The sequence below is a fragment of the Centruroides sculpturatus genome, unplaced genomic scaffold (genome assembly GCF_000671375.1).
Source record: "Centruroides sculpturatus isolate CEXI.00-Female unplaced genomic scaffold, Cexi_2.0 scaffold242, whole genome shotgun sequence".
NCBI classification, from domain to species: Eukaryota; Metazoa; Arthropoda; class Arachnida; order Scorpiones; family Buthidae; genus Centruroides; species Centruroides sculpturatus.
Genome location: NW_019384574.1, coordinates 579,764 through 600,960, shown reverse-complemented (window position 1 = coordinate 600,960; position 21,197 = coordinate 579,764). Strand labels below are relative to the sequence as shown.

Genomic DNA, 21,197 nt, shown 5'->3' with positions numbered 1-21,197 from the left:
TTTAAACTGATTTCATGGAGTGGAAATTCACTAATAAACTTTCATCTTTGTTTATTAATATATACAATTGTATTTAGCGTAGTATTTATCCATGATAAAAAATATTTTTACTTGTTTTCAATTCATTAATCTATAATTTGTATTTTTGATGTTTAAAAATCTAGGTATTGCATAAGAAATGAAGCATAGATATTTTGATATTGTGTATATTTTTTAAATACATATACTGAATTATCTCTTTCTCTTTTTAATTTATAGTATCTATGGAAACTGATAAAATCTATGATGGCAATTTTTTTAAAAATCAAGATATTATAATAGCAAATGTGGATAATGTTTACTCCAGAAAATATTTGGATAAGTATGTTTAATTGTTATATAGTATAATATGCTTACTGTAATTGCAGATATTGTTATATGTTATCTAATTAGCATGTTCTAAAACATATAAGTTAAAATACATTACCAAAATTTGAACACACACTTGATGCCAAATTACATAAGCAACACAATAAACAAGTGCCTTTTGGTGTTAAAATTCTTTAATAAACAAAATATGTTTGCAAGTACTTTCAACAGTGCAAAGAAAAGAAATTTTTATTTTTGTAATTCTTAAAAAGGTATTAATATGATCTTTTTCATTATTTGTAAACTTGTTTTATATCAATTTGTGTTCTCTAGTGTTTAATCAAACATAAAAAAATTACCAAAAGGATTGTTAAGTATTTATGCATATAAGAAAAATTTAAACTTGCATTTTCATACTTAAAAATTTTATTCAATATTTCATTTCTACAAAAATCTTTTGCCTGAAGATGGTAATACATAGGATAAGCAGATACTTGGGGATAAAATCCAGGACAAAATGAGTTCTTCTTGAAAGATACCAGGACATTTCAATTACAGGATATGGAAGATGTGTGTTTTTACTCTGACAATGACAGAAATTTATTTAGAATATGGAAAAATTATTTTATTCTAAAAGCTATTCCTACAACAAAGTCTTCCTGTCATTAGATGATGATTGGAAAATATCTGGGAGAGAATCCTGAAAAACTGGGACATCTGGCAACCCTAGTAATGCACCATTGAAAGTACTTGTATATATATTTTATGTTTATTAAAGAGTTTTAATGCCAAAAGACAGTTGTTTACTGTGTTTCTTAAAACACATTATAGCACTGCTTACTGTAATCAGTGTTTGGTTATAGTTATTATCATCTCCTATTAGGCATTTTTAAATAATCTTTTTTGCAAAATCAATCTCAACCAGTACATCAAACATTAAATGTTAATTGTTTGTTTATAGTACAGATGTTTAAGTTGCCAATATTTACTTCAATTATATCTTGTTTCTCTGTTTGTTGTCTTTTGACAATATATTTCATGTTTCTATAAAAATTTCTAATAAAATTTTGCTTTCACAGAGTGATTTCTTTTTTTAATTGTTATTGAAAAAAAATCTCATGTCTTAAAATATTTTATTATATTACTTTCTTTACTAAAGCAGAGTATTTTGATGACTGAGATTAAGAATTGTGTATAGTTTCAAAATACTTTAATAAAAACAAAATTTGAGTTTAACCTTTCAAACAAACTAAATTCTTGAAGATGCTTATTTTTTTTTTATGAACAAATTTAAAAAATATAATAATATAGAATTATTATTTTAATTTATTAATTATGGAATTCAAAACTTTTATGTAACATTAATTTTTAATTAGTTTATTTGTTGAGTTTGATTTTTTGTATTTATCTTTTAGATGTTGCATACGAAATGGTAAACCATGGATCGATACTGGATCAATGGGATTTTATGGACATGTTCAAGTTATTTTACCACACTTAACCGAAAATTATACTGCAGTTGTAAGTTTCTATCAAAATAATTCTGATTTTAGATGTGGTAAAATTAATAATTACTGAAATTTCATTTAAAAGTGTGATTATTCTGATGTTGAATACCCTTACTGTACCATAAAATCATTTCCAATGCAAATAGAACATACTGTTCAATGGGCTTATGAAAAAGTAAGTTATTTTCTATTATATCATTATTTAAATAAGGAAGAAAAAGTTCATTTGAATTAAAATGTTATTGTTAATTACAATAAAATTTATTTAAATGTTATACAACAGAATATGTTGACTTTTCCATTTCATAAAAATTATAAAAACTTAATTATGTTACATGAATTATATAGAATTTTTATTTTTGCAGTTTTTGAATCTATTTATCATCAAACCGTCATCCTATAATGAAATTTGGAAGAAAAATAATGGTATAAATGGCATCATAGAGGTAGGTATAATAATTATTTTTTCTTATTAATCTCTAAAATTTTATTTGTTGAAACGTTAGTGATTTGGATAAGATAATGAATTAAATAGTATAAATTTTAATAATAAAATTCATTAGTCTTATTTGCACATACTGCTTTATTTTATATTCTTTAGAACTCTTGGACATTTGCATTTGCTTCTAATTGGAAAGTCAAATCATTTTTAATTGCACTTGAAATAGCATGAACTGTTACTACCACTCATCTTTATTCAGTTTATAATTAAAAGCAATGTATTCATGTTTTGAGGCAGTGCTCTCTAGCGTAAACCTACTTTATTAGCTTTGAGAAGTACAATCTCAGTTTTATATACAATTTCAATAAGTGAAGCTAGTTTATTGAAGAACCATTCAACATATTTTGTTAACAGACAGTTTAAGCTCTTGAATTTCATGTTGAGATTTAAAGTTACATGGTAATTTAACATTGACTTTTACATTACTAATATCTCTTAAAACTTTCTCATATAAAAATGGTTCTGAAATTGGCTATCCAGCTGATCATTTTATTTTACATAAATATTTGTATAATTCTTATATTTCAATATTGCAAGTTACCATTTTAACTTTCTAATAAAGAAACAAATAGTTAAATTGACTCTCTATTTTTTTTAGTGTCAGAAATTGGCTACTTTGATACCATAATTTTCAGCAATTTTCTTTCTTGATTACTTTTTCTTCAGAAAATTAATTATTTACAGCTCTGACAACAGTCTGTTGTCATAGCTGTCGACCCCAAAAATTTACAATGCTTGACAATCACACGGAACATCTACATGATGTACTGATACATATAACAGACTGAATGGACAGCAGCAATGACCACATGGCTTGTCTCAGAAGTGGAGAGTTTGACTAGTTGATCTCATATTTCTTACCAGTGATTCAGTTAATTAATTAATTAATAATTTGAATAATCAGGAATCTATGTATGTAATTATCAAAGCTTTAAATTAGCTGTAGCAGTTTAGTTTTGACATCATTGATCTCAATTATATTGGGAATATTCCATAATCCAGCATTTATATTACTATATCTATTTTTAAACAGTCATTCAAGTCTAATTAAAATTTATTATTTAAAATGTTACACATATTTAAAAATACATCACTATTAACAGATTTTTTAATTGATAGAGATTGGAATTGGGAGAAAGAGTTAATGGGTTATCGACAGCCATAAAGTTACTGTTGATAAGGCCTAAGTCTTGGAAGGATTGTGTTGAGTTTGCTAGACATAAATTTGAAAAGTATTTTTGTAATAAGGTAAGTAAATGTTAAAAATCAAGTGATTTATATAGTAATATTTATCAATAAAATAGATGTAAGTAATAAAGTAGATCTCTGCATAGTTCAAGAAAATATAAATAACTTTATTTATCTTCAGTATCTCTCCAAATTTATCTAATTATTACAGGTAATTCTTTGATAGCATTTTGATTATCATCCTCAATAACTTTAATATTGATTTATACATTATATAATCAAATGTTTTGGATTTGAGTATATAAAATTGTTTAACATTTTTTTATTGTGAAAATGGATGAAACATGGTGTCACATTCAAATCAAAAAGACAGCCATTATTCTAGGCATCCTCATATAATTTAATTTTTGCTAGCACTTTTATTAATTGATATATATAAAACTTTTTATAAATTTAAGTACAAGTCCAAAGACTATTGATTAATACTACTCAGTAACAAAGATGTCCCAATAAAATTAGAGATATTTGAAGTTAATTAATTTATTTTAAAAATATGCCTTCATTATATATTATAAAATAGATGTTATTACTTAATGTATATTAATAACCAATAATTACTTGATTTTAAGCCTAATGAAAAATGCTTTATGAATTATGTTATAACGAAAATTTTTTAGGCTCATCAGTTGTTACATTTGTTTCCCCTCGATTATGTTTCCGATGGAAGTAAGTCTCATTATTGATAAGAAACTGAATATTAACTTCTTGGTGACATGACAACAATGTAATTTTTGATTATAGAACCATTTTGGCAGTATCCCAAATGTGCTCCTATTCCGTTGCTATTTGAATGGAAAAATGCCTTGTAAGTTTAAATTAATATTATAAATATTCTTTGTTTAACTTCATATTATCAATTCTTAAAAACTTACACAAAGAAGTCCAAGTTTTCAATTATTTTTGTTTATATAGGTTAATATGCTGTTCATGCTAAGTAATATTAATTAATAGTTAAAACTCTCACTTTGTTCAGCATTATTAATCGTTTTTTCGTTCATTCGAGCATTTTCGACGAATGTATTTTTGTCGTCTTCAGGCGAATAAAATGCTTTAATTGAACATGAACATTTGAGAGAAGAACACATATAACTTTAAATTTAAACAATTTTTCGATATGAGTCAGCTACAATTTGAATTACGTGTGATGTTACGAAATGACATAATACGGCGCATGCGTAACAAGTTTTCTACTCTCGAGGAGTCAGGAATTTATGCATTTCCATTAGAAAATCCTGTAACGGGGACCAGCACGAGATACATTGGGGCCACGGCAAGAATGTTGGCTACCCGCCTGACTGAACATCAGGATGATATAGCAAAAGGAAGTTGCAGCACTGAACTCGCAAGAAGGGTATGCGACATGAATTATAACCCATTATGGGCCCACGCCACTATACTCAGGGCATGCAACGACCGAAGACTACTCTTTGTATGGGAGTCACTGTATATAACAACATTTGAAATGTGCAACACACCTACTCTAGAGCTGCCTAATATATGGATCGCCCTATATAAATGATTAAATGGCGAGTTACATCACATGTTACGTCACTAACAGGAAGCAGTACCATGCATGCGCCATATTATGTCATTTTGTAACATCGTACGTAAAATCGTAGCGGACTCGTATCGAAAAATTGTTTACATTTAAATTTATATGTGTTCTTCTCTCGAATGTTCATGTTCGATTAAAGCATTTTATTCGTCTGAAGATGACAGAAATACATTCATCGAAAGGGCTCGAATGAACGAAAAAACGATTAATAATGCTGAACACAGTGAGTTTTAACTATTAATTAATATTTTTGTTTAAATTGTCTATGTTATCAGAAGAATTTCAGTTATGGTGAACACATTTTCAAAGACTTGCAACTCCTTTTTTATAGCTGTTTTTAGTATTAGTATTAGTATTAGTAGTATTTTATATATATAATATTAGTATTAGTGTTTAGTATATCTTTAATCTGCTTTACTGGAGAGCTTGATAAAAGGAGATATTTTGTTCCCTGAACATACTTTAAAGCTCATGTTCAGAGATAAAAGAATGTTATTAAAAAAAATTTGAAATAATCTTTTTAATCAACTTTTTTTAGCTTTATTTTAGCGTATCTTCAGGAATAAAAGGGCTAGAGACAGTGTGTTATGTGTTGTTTGTAATATTAAATTCTCCAGGAAAGCAGAATTACTAAATTGTGTTACATATCCAAGACCATAAAAATAATTGAGATGACAAAAAATATTTTTTTGAAGTATTAAATGAAAAGTAATACTACAAATTATATTTTACAAAATTTATAATATTTGTCTCTGTCAGAATTTGGGCCATGCATATTATTTAAAGAATAGAAAGTATTCTTGGATGCATATTCTATTATTTTTTAAAATTAATTTAATATTGGAGAAGAAAGAGAATCATTATTTATCAATTTAAAATTTTATTTTATATTTAAAGAAAAAATAGAGACCATTTATCAGTTATAATTATTACTTTTAATTTTTGCTAAGTTAAAATCTTTTAAAACATAAGATTAATACAATTTTTATCTACAGTACTATGTAATAACAGTTAGAGGTTTTTAAAATTGTCTTTTCTAGGCATAGAATGTTCATTGTCTCTACAGCCAGATTACATGCTAAATTATGGAATATTTCCTATGATAATGATGTAAGTATTCCAATTTATAATAGTCATGTTCTTTTATATGCCTACCTGGCCAAGTGAATAAAAACTATAAAACACTTATGAATTGTTCTGGGTTTTCTTATATCACTTGTTCAAGACAGCATCAACAGCTAAAAAATCCTTTCTATGTAGGTATCCTTTTACAGACTTGGTTCCAGCAGATTGAGTATAAAACAATGTGCCATACTCAGAATGTCCCTTAAGCACACGAATAACCGGTCTATAGGACAATTTTTTTTGTATCTGAATATGTGCAATAATATTTTGAAGGTAGATAAAGCTGAAAGTAGAAGTTAAGAATAAATATTTTAATGAACAGAACAACCAGTTTCCAGTTTTTGTTTATTTGCATACAATAGACATACTCTAGTGATATAAATGAATAGTTTGCACATCCAAATCAAAATGCTAATTTGTTCATTCATTGGAAATTGCCTTAATTTCTAACTGTCAAAGAAATAACAATAATGAATTTTGTATAATTTGCATATACAGTACATTGTATTCATTGGCAAGATCAAATTCTTAATTTGAATTATGAGAATTGCGGAAAAGATTGATTGTAATAACTTTTAAATTGTAATATAGAATAAAAGAAATCACAGTATAATTTTATGCATATTTTCTTCATATTCAAAGATGCACCATGATTTTGAAATAAAATTGAAGTTTTTATGGCGATTATTTTAAAATTTCCCTTAGTTTTGTTCAGTAGCAATAAGCTGGAAAACAATATAAATACAAAGAAGCATAGCACAGAAATAGAGCTGCAAAATTAATGCTGCATTATGATGTTTTGAAATGTGCATTTAAATGTTAGAGAGTTTAAATTAAATACTTGTGAGAGAACTCATTTAAACTGATGTAATTGTTGAGCAGTGTAGCTGGAAACATTTGTCATGCACACATGAACTATTTGCAATGACCTGTCATTGCAAATTTAAGATGCATCTTCGTTTCTGATAAGTAGAAATGGATAAAACAGTGGACTACATCTTAAAATTGAAGAAATATGGTAATAGTGTATAGAAAAAAATTGTTAAAATAAAAATATTCATGACTATCTCATAAGATATGACAGTTTCTGATAACTTTATGATATTGGAGAGAGACTAAGGATGTTGTATACTTTATATTCACAAAAAATATTGTAGCATTTACAACAAAAGAAAATAAACTATTAACGAGTGTGTGTATTATGATATCGTTAATGACCACTTTCATTTTAACAATCAGAAAAAGTGTTTAGTGACGTATTTTCAGAATTTTCTTGTTTTTCACATTGCAATGTCAGAGGAAAGATAATCAAATTTTATTTTATTAAAAATGCTTCATAAATAGCTTAAGGAGAAGAAATATGATAGATAGTAATTATTACTAAATACAAAAGAAAACTGTAACTGATGTAGGTGTGGAATGAACTGTCCAAAACTGATACTGACAATTATATTAATAAAAATATTGAATAAAGTTGAAAGGAATTGACAACTTAATAGTTTTTTTTTACAAAAAAAAGTAAGGATAATGAATGAGATCTATAGCTATTATATTTTATAAACAGTTTTAATTTCACTGTGAGGAATTTTATCAATTTTTTTCGCATTTAATGACTTCTTAAAGGTTTAGAGTTAGAAATAGTTTAAAAGAGACAATTAAGAATAATAACTTTTTTGATATTTTTGAAACCATGCCAGTAATTTTTAGTAATTCGAACACAAATCAATTTTATTGTATTTATTCAGACACTTGACAAATCTCATCATTAAATTTTATTCAGTTGATACGTGTTCATTGTATTTTTACACTTTTCGGGCATTCCTTGCCCCTCTTCAGCCAACTAAAATAAAAATTCACAAGTTACAACAGTTTTATAAACAAACAAATAAGGTTGTGTTTTCCAAAACACATACCTTTTTGATTACAGATTGCTGAAAGTTAAAATCATAAAATTTCTTTGCACATTTAACTTGTTATCCATCAAATTACAAATGTTTGTATGGTTTGTACCTTTAAAATGCCTTTACACACACGACTTCTTATCTAAAAAATGTTTAAAAATTTTTTTATATATTTAACTTCATATCTAAAGATTTTACATTAATTATCATGTATACAACTATTTTGATAACAATACTGCAAATTACGTACCTAGTTATTCATTTTGAATTGTTATAAAATTTAAACAATTTTAAAATTTTTTCTTATACATTTATTATCACGTTCAAATCTATTTAACAACAATACCAAAATTTACATACTCATCTTTCATCTAAATCAAAGACAAACATATTCCGCTGACCTTTCGTCCCCCTTTTTTCCCCCAGTTGAGCTTGCCCACTGTCTACTGCACAGTCACAAGACGAGTAGGCCTCCTTGTGGCAACATTTTTAAAAAAATATTTATTTTTTATATAGGAATATTTTTTTTAAAAGGTTTTTTAATTTTATAAGATATTGAGCCAGTTTTCGTTTATTTTAATACTTAGGTTTTTATTTATACATTTATTACTTTTGATAATTTCTACGCTTTCTTTGAATTTATGATGATGTTTCTTTTTCTTTGTGAAGTATTTGTACGTTATCTTTATCAATGTTAAAATCATTCAGAGTGCAATGATCATGAAAGGCAGAATTTATTTTATTGTATTTTAGATCTGCTATATGTTCTTTTAATCTGGTTTTTAACTTCCTTTTAGTTTCTCCTATATAATATTTATTATCGTTACAAGTACAATGAATCTTATATACCACATTCTTAGCTTCAGTTGGTAGTTGTTGTTTTTCCTCAGTGTTGAGTTGTTTAAGTCTTGTATACATTTTTTGGTGTGATGGTGCTAACTTAAAGTTTATATTACGTATTTCATTATCAATTTGTTTGTGTAGTCCTTTGATGTATGGGAAACCAATATACTTTATATCATTTGTTTTTTTATTGTCTCTTGGCATTTTAAGATTATTTATTTTAAGTTTCCATTTTCTTAACAGTCTTTGTGGGTAACCTGCCAGGAGAAATTTCTTTTTTAATTCAGCTAAATCTTCAAATATGTGTATTTCTTGACTTGTTCTTGACTGTTGTAATTTGTGAACTTTTATTACAGTTGGCTGAAGAGGGGCAAGGAATGCCCGAAACATGTAAAAATACAATGAACACGTATCAACTGAATAAAATTTAATGATGAGATTTGCCAAGTGTCTGAATAAATACAATAATTGATTTGTGTTCGAATTACTAATAATGACTTTGATTATCTGCTGATAGTGCCAAATACAGTACTTATAAATCAATGTACTGGGAAAGTGATGGCTAAGACTTTCTACAGTATCTTATTTTACACTGTTTTGTGACTACTAAACTCTTCATATTGAGCAACTTGTGAGAAATTTCATTGTAACTTATGAGATGCTTATGAATCTAGCCCCAGAAGTTTCAGTTTAATTATTTATAATTTATTAGAAAATTCAAGTTTCAATATTGTTTTGATTTTTAGAGTATAAAAATCATATGATGCATTATTAATATGATTAAAATAATTTAAAAATTCTATACAATAAATGTGCTTGACATAATTTTAAATTTATGGAATTCAAAATAAAGATGACAACCGAATGATCTGCCAGATTTTTGTCGTGCTATTGTAAGTCTAATTATTAATCCAAAACAAAGTAATTTGGCCAGAGTTTGCAGTTAGGCTGCAATCTCATGATAAAACTTATTTATTCATAATTTAAATTAAATTTAATATAGAATGGAAGAAAAGAATTGTCCCAGAGCAGAACTCAAACCTGCAACTCTTTTTACCATGCATAATTTAATTTACAATATTCTGGATTTCTGATCAATTGGGTTAAAGATGATATGTTCTAATTATTATTTTTATTTGCTAGGATATAGAAATTAACAACATTTGTCAGATACTAAATCATGTAAATCTACCACAGTTTGAACCGGATCCAAATAAAGTAAGTAAATAAAGTTTGAATTTTAAATATTTTAATTAATTTGTCTCATTACTAAATTTAGTATAACACATTGTTATCAAATAATTAATAAAATTATTGAATGAAAATGATTAATTGATTTGAAATTCATAAATCGATTATAACATAACAGATATACACGGTGTCCCAAAAGTTTCCATACAGTGATACAAATCAAGCCCACAAGTAGCTGAATAAATAAAACCATTGAACACTGGTACTTGGTCATTGGTTTGTGCCTGACCAATGAACTGGCCACCATGCAGTGTTCTGAGTTTTCTTCATGTGTCTAATACCTAAACAGAATCCAGTTTCCATGTAGGAAGTCCTGCTAGAAGTTACCCCATTGGCAGATCACCCATGTGTTTGCCTTACTCCGTCAATCCACTGACACAAATCTTAATGCTGACATTTTAATGTTTTGTGAATAAAGTTACATTTTATCTTTGTATTTATGGAAACTTTTTGGACACCCTGTATATCTTTGTCATTTTCACATCACAGGAATGACAATAAAGCAGTGGAATCAATGTATTTAATGTAAACTTCTATAAAAATGCTTCTTCTTGCAGTGGTACAGTACAATTTAAAAATACAGTTAATAGATAAAATTGTTTTTATATGTAAAGTTTTGCCCAAGTTTTGAAGTGGGGAAAAGCCTCAACATATAGAAAAGTTACTGTCCAATGAGAAATTTGTCATGACGTTAATATCTATTAACTTCAATTGCATTACACTCGCAAACCAGCAATTAATATTATGCTGAAAGTTTTTTGGCAGATAACAGAACATTCTATTTTAGAAATAACAATTAACTGATCATGTGTAATAGTAGAGCATTCAAATTAGTTTTAGTAGGCTGACCTTAATTTCTTGATACCAGAATGGGACAAGGGAGTCATCATTTGGTTTTGAAGAAAAATAAACCAAATCATGTTTATATTTGAATGCACTTTACTGTCAGAACAGCTATTTTATTTTTATTGAATTAATATATTTGGAAAATCTATGCTGCAATATCTGCATGGTTTTTTAATGGCCATTGCAGTAAATGCTATAATATACAATAAATATTTTTGATAAATAACTATAAAATTAAAATAATTATTATTTCTTACATGGTTCTATGGCTATATAATCACATGCACTGTTTACCTTTGGTTTTTAATAAGATAAATGTTTTAAATTGATTACAGAAAGTTGTAATTGCAGAAGATGAAAAACCTGAAATGAATGAGGAAGGAGATCAAACAGTTCCAGTTTTTCTAGAAATTCTCAGAAAGGAAATGGAATCAACTGATAATGGTTAGTATAATCTTAAATAAATATCATATAAATATAGAAACAATTTTAATATGCTAAAAATATATAGTTAACCAAAGTATTTACATGTTTTCACTAAAACTATTTGAAGCAAAAATGCAAAAAAGTCAATTTCTAATACAAACATTGAATTAATGCCAAATGATCTGCCAGATTATTGGGGTGTATTAAGGCTAACTCAGTAATTGTTATTTTACAGTGAAATATTCATTTGCTTGTATATAAGTCAAAATTAAGGCACAGATTAATCAAACAAAACAACCTATAACATCACTGAGTTTAACACTTAGTTGTAGATAAATCTAAAGTTTTTATATTAATTGAGGAGGTGGACTTTCATTGTATTTTATTGATGAGATGGGAGGAATTGCCAATTGAACCTGTTCAAATAACTGTAGAAAAATTAAAACAGCATTAAAATTTCAGATCTTCCTATTAACTTTTTCATAATAGTAACAACAGTGGCTTGTTCACGTTTAGTCCTTGACATAAGAGTCTATAAAGACGGCACCCTCCAGTGATCAAGTGTATAAAACCATAGAACATCAGTAATTGATTATGAGTTTGCAACTTCACCAATGGGCTGACCAAGTGGAGTTTTCTGGGTTTCATTCACATGACTAACACTTAAATAGGGTTCAAGTTTCCTGCAGAAAGTCTTCTTGGGTATCATCCCATTGGTAGATTTCCCAAGTAATGCATTGCCTTATCCTATCAGTTCAAACCAATCTATAAACATAGCTATTCATTTAGACTGTTGATCAAGAAGCACATCCATCCCGCTTATTCTCTAGAAAAAGTTACGGTATATTTTTTAACAATATTATTAAAATATTTCCCAAGAGAGTTGTGTCAGCTTTTCCTTTGTGTTTAGACCAGAACTGACATTTTATCTACTACACAACATCAAAAGAATTCATATTCTACAAAGTGGACATCATATTGTTATATCTTTCTATTCTGTTGGACAAGACAGTTAAGCGTGCTGACGAGATGATGATGTGGTTGGGAACTCAAAGAGCTGTAAGCAGTCGTAGATTTGCTAAACTGTTTGACTAGAATTTGGCTAATCATTTTCATACATATTACATAAGAGAGTTCTCACAGATTTGTCCAAGTTATCTGTAATATTGGCATCTATGTACTTGATGTTCCCCTGACAAACAGTTATCCGCATTAGTTTACTTTATTGATGATAATCTTGCATTATGACAAGACAGAAAGATAATTTACTGAAAGTGTCATGAAAGTAGATTTGTTTTTTAATGAATACTTTAAAATTATTAACAAAATAATTGATAATAACATGTCTTAACAATATTATTAGTTATTCTGCATAATATTACTGCTGAGTGTGAAACTATACAAAATTGTATAGTTTAACACTTAGTAGTAATATATATATATANAATTTTAAGTATGTTTATATATATATATATATATATATATATTAATTATAGCATAATAATAGCCTGATTAATTATGGGTATGATTTGGCTTAGTTCTAAATGCTATATTGAGGTGTTTTCTCTGAAATGATAATTAATATTGGATTAAATTCTGTATTAGATAAAAGCTTTTTACTTGTAATTACTACAATACTATATTAAAATTAAGTGCATTTTACTACTATATATACTATCTGTAAATGAAATTTGATACTATTTAATAATTTTATAAATGTTTTTTAATATTTTTATAGAATGCTTGAAAATGTTACCTCTAAAATTTAATAAATATGATGAAACAGAAGGTCAGATGGACTTTATATATTCTGCTTCGGTAAGTTGGATTTTTAATGATTTATTATGATAGTTAATAACATAACTATTTTAAATGCAGACATTTATTAATAAAGAACATAAAAGTAAATACAGGAAAAAGGATATTTCAAAACAGTTAATTAGTTATTTTCCTTAGTTATTGGAGACAATATTAAAAGAAACTATTAGTAATAATATGTTTCTTAAGTTGGAAAGCTAATGATAGTTAATAAAGTTTAAGGGTCATCCATTTATTATGGCTAAATTTTTTTAAGATGATTTACATATCCTTAGATCAACATTGAATGTTTTCAAAAGGTTTTATATTCATTCTAAGCTAATATGATGATAAATTACCATTATTTATGATTAAACATTTTTCTGGACCATTTACTTAATTAATTATAAGCAGTATTGTGTTTATTTGTATCTTTACTGTGATATTTTTAATATATTAATATGCTAGCATCATTAAAATTTACAAATAAATTATAACTTAATGATGTACAGTAATAGAAATGTATTGAGCATTGATTATATTTTCAATAAATCTTAATTAATATGAGGAACAGTCACAGTGACATATTTCACTGATACTAGTTTTAATGAAAATTAAGTATAAACATTCCAATTTCATCAGTATAATTAAAATTGTATGCATTCGAAAAAGAAAACATAACTGTTAAGTATATTTCTTTGTTTAAGACTTAAAATAAAATAATTAAGCAGTATATTAAATGTTCCAATAAAGAACAATGAATCGTTAGCTTTATAAGCCTTTATGACATTAGATATTAAGTATTCTTGATACGAATGTGTATAAAACCAAATTAACCCATGGAATTTTGTTTCTTAAAGAAATGAAAATGTTTAAGTTATGTAATATAGAGGTTGAGGCAGATGTTTTAAACGTGTAAATGTGTAGGACGGACGTTCGGTGCCGCTTTCCCGTAAGCCTAGAATAGAAGTTTGACGATGGTGTTTGGAATGTCGAGCGTGATTTCACCGACTATCCAAACACCATTGTCAAACTTTTAGGCTTACGGGAAAGCGGCGCTGAACGTCCGACCTACACGTTTACACGTTTAAAACGTCTGCCTCAACCTCTCTAATATTTAAGTTTGCTAATAATATATTAAAAATAATTTACAATATTAAGATTTTGAATTCAAAAGAGAACATTAAAATAATCAGAAAGAGACATTTGTCTTCTAGTTTTTGACAGCAAGAAATCAAATAAGTCATTATTGACAAACAGTTCTTAATATTATCATTAAATTAACTAAATTATTGTATTAAATTTAAGGTAAAAGTAATATATATACTAATAATTAAATTATGAAACTATTTAATAAAATTTATTCTTTTATTATTTAGAATCTAAGAGCGTTAATGTATAATATCAAAACTGAATCTTATTTAAGAATACGATTTATGACTGGAAAAATTATTCCATCGCTACCTGCTACTAATGCTGTTATATCTGCTTTGGTAAGATTAAGTAATTATAACTTTAGTCATTTGTTAAAATTGTAAAATCAGATTTTTACATGTTTAATTAAATACAGTAGTTTGAAATTATTAATTATATATATAATTACAATGGATTATTATGTACAGTGAAATCTTAATAGACACCCTCTGTAACATACAATTTTCACAGTCTGGTATAAAAAAATATGTAACTTCACAATGGACATGAACACATGAAATGCATTAAGGTTGATTTCTCAATCTCTCCTTAATAAATACAATAGATTCTCACAGCGTCGACTTCCTTGTTTGGAGTTTTGCAGTTGCAATAAAATCGATTCTAAAAACTCAATACAATATTTCCTGAGTTTTTAGAATCGGTTTAACTGCATCAATTTATTATGACAGAGATTCAGTATACTCTCGATTATCTGGCATACCTTACAGTGCAATCATCTGTGCTTCCATTTATATGAAAATGTTAGGGAAACAGGTTGTGCGACATGACTATTTTATTTCTTTCTGCAGTATTGCAAGTCAGTATGCTATATTATTTGCTTGCTTGAAATACCTCCAAAAAGAATGAGTGCTGTAAGGTAGCAGGTTGCCTCACTCACTGTCTTTAGGCCTATTCATTCTCAGTAATCTGGCACTCCTTTGTGCTAGGAGTGTCTGGATTAGTGAGAGTCTATTGTATTATTATGCTAACTTGCCATTGTAGGAGTTTTCTAAGTGTCAAAGCAAGTTACTAAGTTCAAATCAGTCTATAAGAAGCATGTGCACCTTATGATAGTAACTAGCAGAAACAACATTTTTCAAAGAACAACATAAATCATATTGTTGATGTCGGTTGAAAACAGTTCTGTGGACATTCGTTTAGTCCCACAATTGTCATAACTTGTCTTGCATACTATTTACCTTTTCTTTTTTCACATTCTTATGTCACTTATGATAGATTAAAAGTTTTCTAAATAGCCAAATAGCCCATAAAGACATAGTTGTATTTATTGGGTTGAATAGGTTGTAAGAAAAAAAAAAACTACTGTAGAAGTGTAAGCTACTGGGCTTACTCTGAATTTGTTGCCAAACAGCCCATTCAGCAACAAATCCAGCTGGTGGCACTTAAGCTTTATAGTCAAGAGCTGACACAAGCTACAGGGCCACCAATAGGAATTGGTGGCCCTGTAGCAGGTTTTAAATAGACTGTATGAGTTAGACCCTGGATTATGTGAACAGTTTCACATCAATAGAAAAGACATAGACAATACATAGTTAGCACAAGATTTAAGTATGCTTAAAGAGAGACAGATTGCTACAAACAATCATGACTGAATTTTTAAAAAGTAATACTGTACTGACCCTCTTGTGGTAGTTGTTCATCATATTATAATACACATAACATTCAAAAATTATAAATTTGCAAGTAAAATAGCACAAGCTATGTTTAAAGGATAATTTTAGAATAATTTTTCAAAAATCTTTCTTGGGTGGACACTTCTCTGGTCCTGCAAGTGTCTGTTTTAGAGAGGTTTCACTGTGTTTAGCAACTGTGTTCATTTCACAATTATCTTCAAAGATTAAATTCAATCTTATTGATATTATTTTTATTGACATAGTTTATTCAATGATAATTTGTCTGGTAATAAAAATTATTTTTGCAGGCAGTATTTGAATTATTGAAAATTTTGAAAGATTTTGAAAAATCTCAATATTCCAATTACTTTATTGACCTTTCACAACCAAGTATTTTACTTTCTGAACCTGCATCGCCATTAATATACAAATTAAGGTGAGAATAAGTGTTTTTGATTAAATTAAAGTAACAGTAATTAAGTAAATAATAAACTATTAATGATTATTTAGAAATAAAATTGAAATATATTTCTGTTTTACACAAGTATAACAATTCTTTAAATATTTATCTATCAATAATGAAATAAAATACAGTCAAAATCTATATAATTACAGAAATGTATGAAAAATAATTTTATATGAAACCAACAGAAATGAAAAATAAAATTAAATAATAGGAATTATAATGCAGAATTTACATTGGTAACAAATAATATTTTGGGAATTATTTATATTTACTGGAAAAGGTCTACAACATGTCAGAAACTATAGTTTTGGCAGATATACATTAATAAAATGATTTAAATTGTATTACTAAGATGATTTGAGAAAGAACTATATGATATTATCTAATTGATATGGATTTTATCATCAATCTTTAGAACCCAAATGAATTTCTTAAATGTAGTCTGCTACTTGGGTCTGGACTAATTTAATTTCTGTTCAATAAATATCTTGGACTGATTCTAAAGGGACTGAAGACATCAGACAGAGAATGATGTGACATAGAAATATAGAAACACATAGACAATATAGAAAATATTTTTTATATTTTCTGGGTGTTAATACATAGAAAATATGAAATTTCCTTACATTCTTTTCTCTTATCCAAATGTAACTCAGATCAGGTCATAAATAATCTATAGTCTGATCTGATGTTACATCTAAGATAAAAAAAAACCAGTATGGCTAGATTGTTTTTTCTCTTCGTTTCACAATGTATTTCACAATTCTCTACATAATCAGCTGAAACTTACAAATGTTAAGTCAAGTCGCACCATCATGTCTTTCCTCATGTCATACTTTTCTTATAAATTCTTACTAGTAAATTGGATGAATGGTACAAGAAAAAATATATGTGGGTTTTAACATCCACATATGTTTTTATAAGGTTTAATGAAGCATTTTAACAAGTTTTAAACAATTTTTAATTTTAGCTTTTTAATTAATGGAAAAAGTTATTTTTCAGAAAAGATTTAGCATATACAGTATGGGACTGTTGGAATATTTATGGACAGAAAGAAGAAACATTACAGCAGTTTATAAATAAATTTAAGGTAAGTTTGTTATTGTATAATGTACCAAGTTTTTTTTACCTGAAAAATATAACTGCACTCTTTAACCAAATATCTCTTATTAAAAAGACAAAAGAACCATGGACTAAAGTTCTTGAAACAAAAGAAAAAAACTAGATTATTTACTAGTATTAAACTTTTTAAACTTAAGATTAATTGTGTTTGTTGAATTTTGAATTAATTCAATTAGGAGAGAGGAGGAAATCTTAAATTCTTTACTTTATTGCAGTGTTGAATAACAAAAGTTGACAAGCGCAAAGTGTATATTAAAGCATATCTTGTCTGCTTTACATTAATTTTTTTAAAAACATTAAAGATATTCTATTAATTCATATAAAAATTTTACAATATTCTGATGGACAAATCTGATTCCACAGATTGATTAATAAGCTGTGAAGTGTTGAGATTTAAACAAAAGCAGCTCCCAAAACTTAGGATAACAGAAATGAAAAAGAAAACAACCAAATATGAGGGCTGTTCGGAAAGTTCGCGGCCTCACATAGAAAAACAAACAAAATAATGTTAAAACTTTTTTTATTTTTCAATGTAATCTCCTCTGTTAGCAATGCACTTATTCCAGCGATGTTCTAGCTTTTTTATGCCATCACAATAGGTCGATTTGTCAAGGTGTGCAAAATACTCGTTCACTTCAGAGATGACTTCGTCATTTGAGTGGAATCTCTTTCCAGCCAAGAATTTTTTTAGGTTTGGAAAAAGGTGGAAGTCACTGGGGGCCAAATCAGGTGAGTACGGTGGATGTGGAACTAATTGGAAGCGAAGTTCGTTTATCTTTTGTTCAGTGATTCTGGCGGAATGTGCAGGTGCATTATCGTGGTGGAACAGAACTTTTTTCTTCTTCAAGTGTGGCCTCTTTTCTTCGATTTCTTTCTTCAGTTTTTCCAAAAGTTCACAGTAATAGACAGCATTAATGGTCTTTCCTCTTTCTAGGTAGTCAATAAAGATGATGCCTTTAGCATCCCAAAAAACCGAGGCCATCACTTTACCCGCTGATGGAACTGTCTTTGCCTTCTTTGGTGGTGGCGAACTGTGGTGTTTCCATTGCTTCGACTGTTCTTTTGTTTCAGGAGTGTAGTAATGGATCCACGTTTCGTCAGTAGTCACAAACCGACGCAAGAAATCCTGTGGGTTTTTCTGGTAGAAGTCCAAACACTTTTTTGACATCAAAGTGCGAACACGTTTTTGCTTGGCAGTCAGCAGATGCGGCACCCACCTTGCTGAGACCTTCGTCATACCCAAATCTTCGGTTAGGATGTGGTGCACTCGGTCGACAGAGATGCCTGTTGTCTCAGCTATCTCACGCGTTTTCAAACGGCGATCTGCTAATACCAAATCGTGAACTTTGTCGATGTTTTCTTCAGTGACAGCAGTTGACAGCCGTCCGCTGCAAGGGTCATCTTCCACACTTTCTCTGCCGGATTTAAAAAGGGCTGTCCATTTTTTCACAGTGGTGTACGAAGGAGCAGACTCTCCTAAAACTTCATCCATGTCAGCTTTGATTTGAGATGGGGTCAACCCTTTTTTCGTCAGGTATTTTATGACCGCACGAGTCTCCGTCTTCTCCATTTTTGACAAAGCATGTGCACATTGACTATCTGCTAAGCTGTCATGGCAAAACTTTTTGAAAAATCAAGCGGAAATTGGTATCGTATCTTTAGCAAAGATGGCTGAATTATTCCTGCCAAAAATTAAATTGATCGCAGCGCCGCATATAGGCAAGGCCGCGAACTTTCCGAACAGCCCTCGTACAGCTATACAAAATAAAATTCTCTTAATACTTTACATTATAAAATATTAACGATAAATCATGCATAAAATACATTGCAGATTAATAAAATTTTCATCTTTATATGTTGTATTTAATCGTTGTTATTTTCTAATTAAATAGCAGAATGAAAATTTAAATAGGTTTTGAGAGCTGGCATAGCTCATTGTCAGTATCATAGTTGCCAACCATCAGCATTATATATGCTCTGTCAGCACACAGGCCACTTTTTCAATTTGTCAGCGTTTTTAGAGTTTGGTTTTATCACATAAACACTTCATTTAATGAGTCTAACACCAATATATATGCTGAAGACATTTTGTGTATTTTATTACGACTGAAGCAAACCAGAACAACATTCTCAAATTCCTTCAATTGAGAAAGAACCAAGATTAATAATTTTATATGTGTATATATGTATGAGAATTTTAGCTCAATTGTGATAATTTTAAATGGCAGATAAGATAAATTGCATCTTTAATTCTGGCAACTTTAGTGCCATTATGTTGGCAGTTAAATCAATTATGGCCGACAAATCAGCAGAAGGAAATGAGTCACTTTTACAGTTATACCAAATAATTGAGCTGTACTACAGTTTTTTCACCTGAAAAGACGAAATGTCTGTTTCATCATTTAAGAAAATATAGGCTGTATGGTATGAACTTTCTCAAGAAAAGAACCATCATCAGCCTTAATATTTTACAAAGATTTGTAATCTTTGTAAAATATTAAGGCTGATGATGGTTTTACCACAAAGGAAAAGTTAGGAAGTAAATAACAAAAAAGTTATTGTCCTTAATAATTGCAGTGAAAGTCAATAAACTGACTGATAGCAACTGTCATGAGTGCATTGTACCATGACAAAAGAAAGATTGACAAGGCAAAACATTGCATGATGAGTACCTCCTGTTATATACCTTTGTGCAAGCATTGCACAAAGGTATATAACAGGAGGCACTCATCATGCAATATCAAGAATCATGAAACATCAAAAATCTAGGTGTAGGTTTATGATACATCGTGTAAAATATTTGACTTTTTTTAAATTGTGATGTTAAAGAGTATAAAGCTATTCCCATACACTTGACAGTGTTTAAGGCAATAGCTTTATAAGATATATGCAGATATAACATGACATTTTGTTTATTAAAGGTATTTAATATAAGCATTGTGCAATATCAATGTTAATAAAGAATTTTTTTGCTTTTTATGCTATCAACGTTTTTTGACCTACATACCAGCTATTTCCCTTTCTAAAGATTGCCAAGCATATAGTATGGGTTAACTGTATTGGGTGACCATCATTCAGACATATACAAGAATAATAATTATTAAAGTATGAAGTGATCTCATCCATTTTACAAATGAATTTTGACTCAAAAGTCGTTACCAGTGAAAATAAAAATGCTAAATCTTTGAATTTAGATTTTAAACCAGTAGAAAAATGACTTTCAAAGTTTTCACACCATAATAAAAGAAACTAACATTATTTTATATTTATTAGTTAATTATCAGATACAGATTCAAAAGAGAAAGATCATAAGGTTGTGAGATTATTTTATAATTTGTCTTTCTTGATACAAATCAAAAGCAGAGATGTTTGAAAGATTTGAAAATGTAGAAACGATTGACCATTTTAAAATTGTCCTGTTTAATACTTTT

The 21,197-nt window shown here is 28.2% G+C and overlaps 1 protein-coding gene across 1 annotated transcript in view; it reads left to right on the top strand.

The window, feature by feature from the left end:
- LOC111624266 (ubiquitin-like modifier-activating enzyme 6) overlaps positions 1–21,197 on the top strand; it is a 43,804-nt gene that overhangs the window by 18,859 nt on the left and 3,748 nt on the right. Inside the window, exons 17-30 of the mRNA XM_023367075.1 lie at positions 259–361; positions 1,764–1,869; positions 1,942–2,031; positions 2,222–2,302; positions 3,478–3,606; positions 4,224–4,272; positions 4,348–4,411; positions 6,202–6,271; positions 10,174–10,248; positions 11,463–11,571; positions 13,292–13,371; positions 14,730–14,843; positions 16,487–16,614; positions 17,647–17,734. Of these exons, the coding sequence (XP_023222843.1) occupies positions 259–361; positions 1,764–1,869; positions 1,942–2,031; positions 2,222–2,302; positions 3,478–3,606; positions 4,224–4,272; positions 4,348–4,411; positions 6,202–6,271; positions 10,174–10,248; positions 11,463–11,571; positions 13,292–13,371; positions 14,730–14,843; positions 16,487–16,614; positions 17,647–17,734 (1,286 nt within the window). The remainder of the gene's footprint in view (positions 1–258; positions 362–1,763; positions 1,870–1,941; positions 2,032–2,221; positions 2,303–3,477; positions 3,607–4,223; positions 4,273–4,347; positions 4,412–6,201; positions 6,272–10,173; positions 10,249–11,462; positions 11,572–13,291; positions 13,372–14,729; positions 14,844–16,486; positions 16,615–17,646; positions 17,735–21,197) is intronic.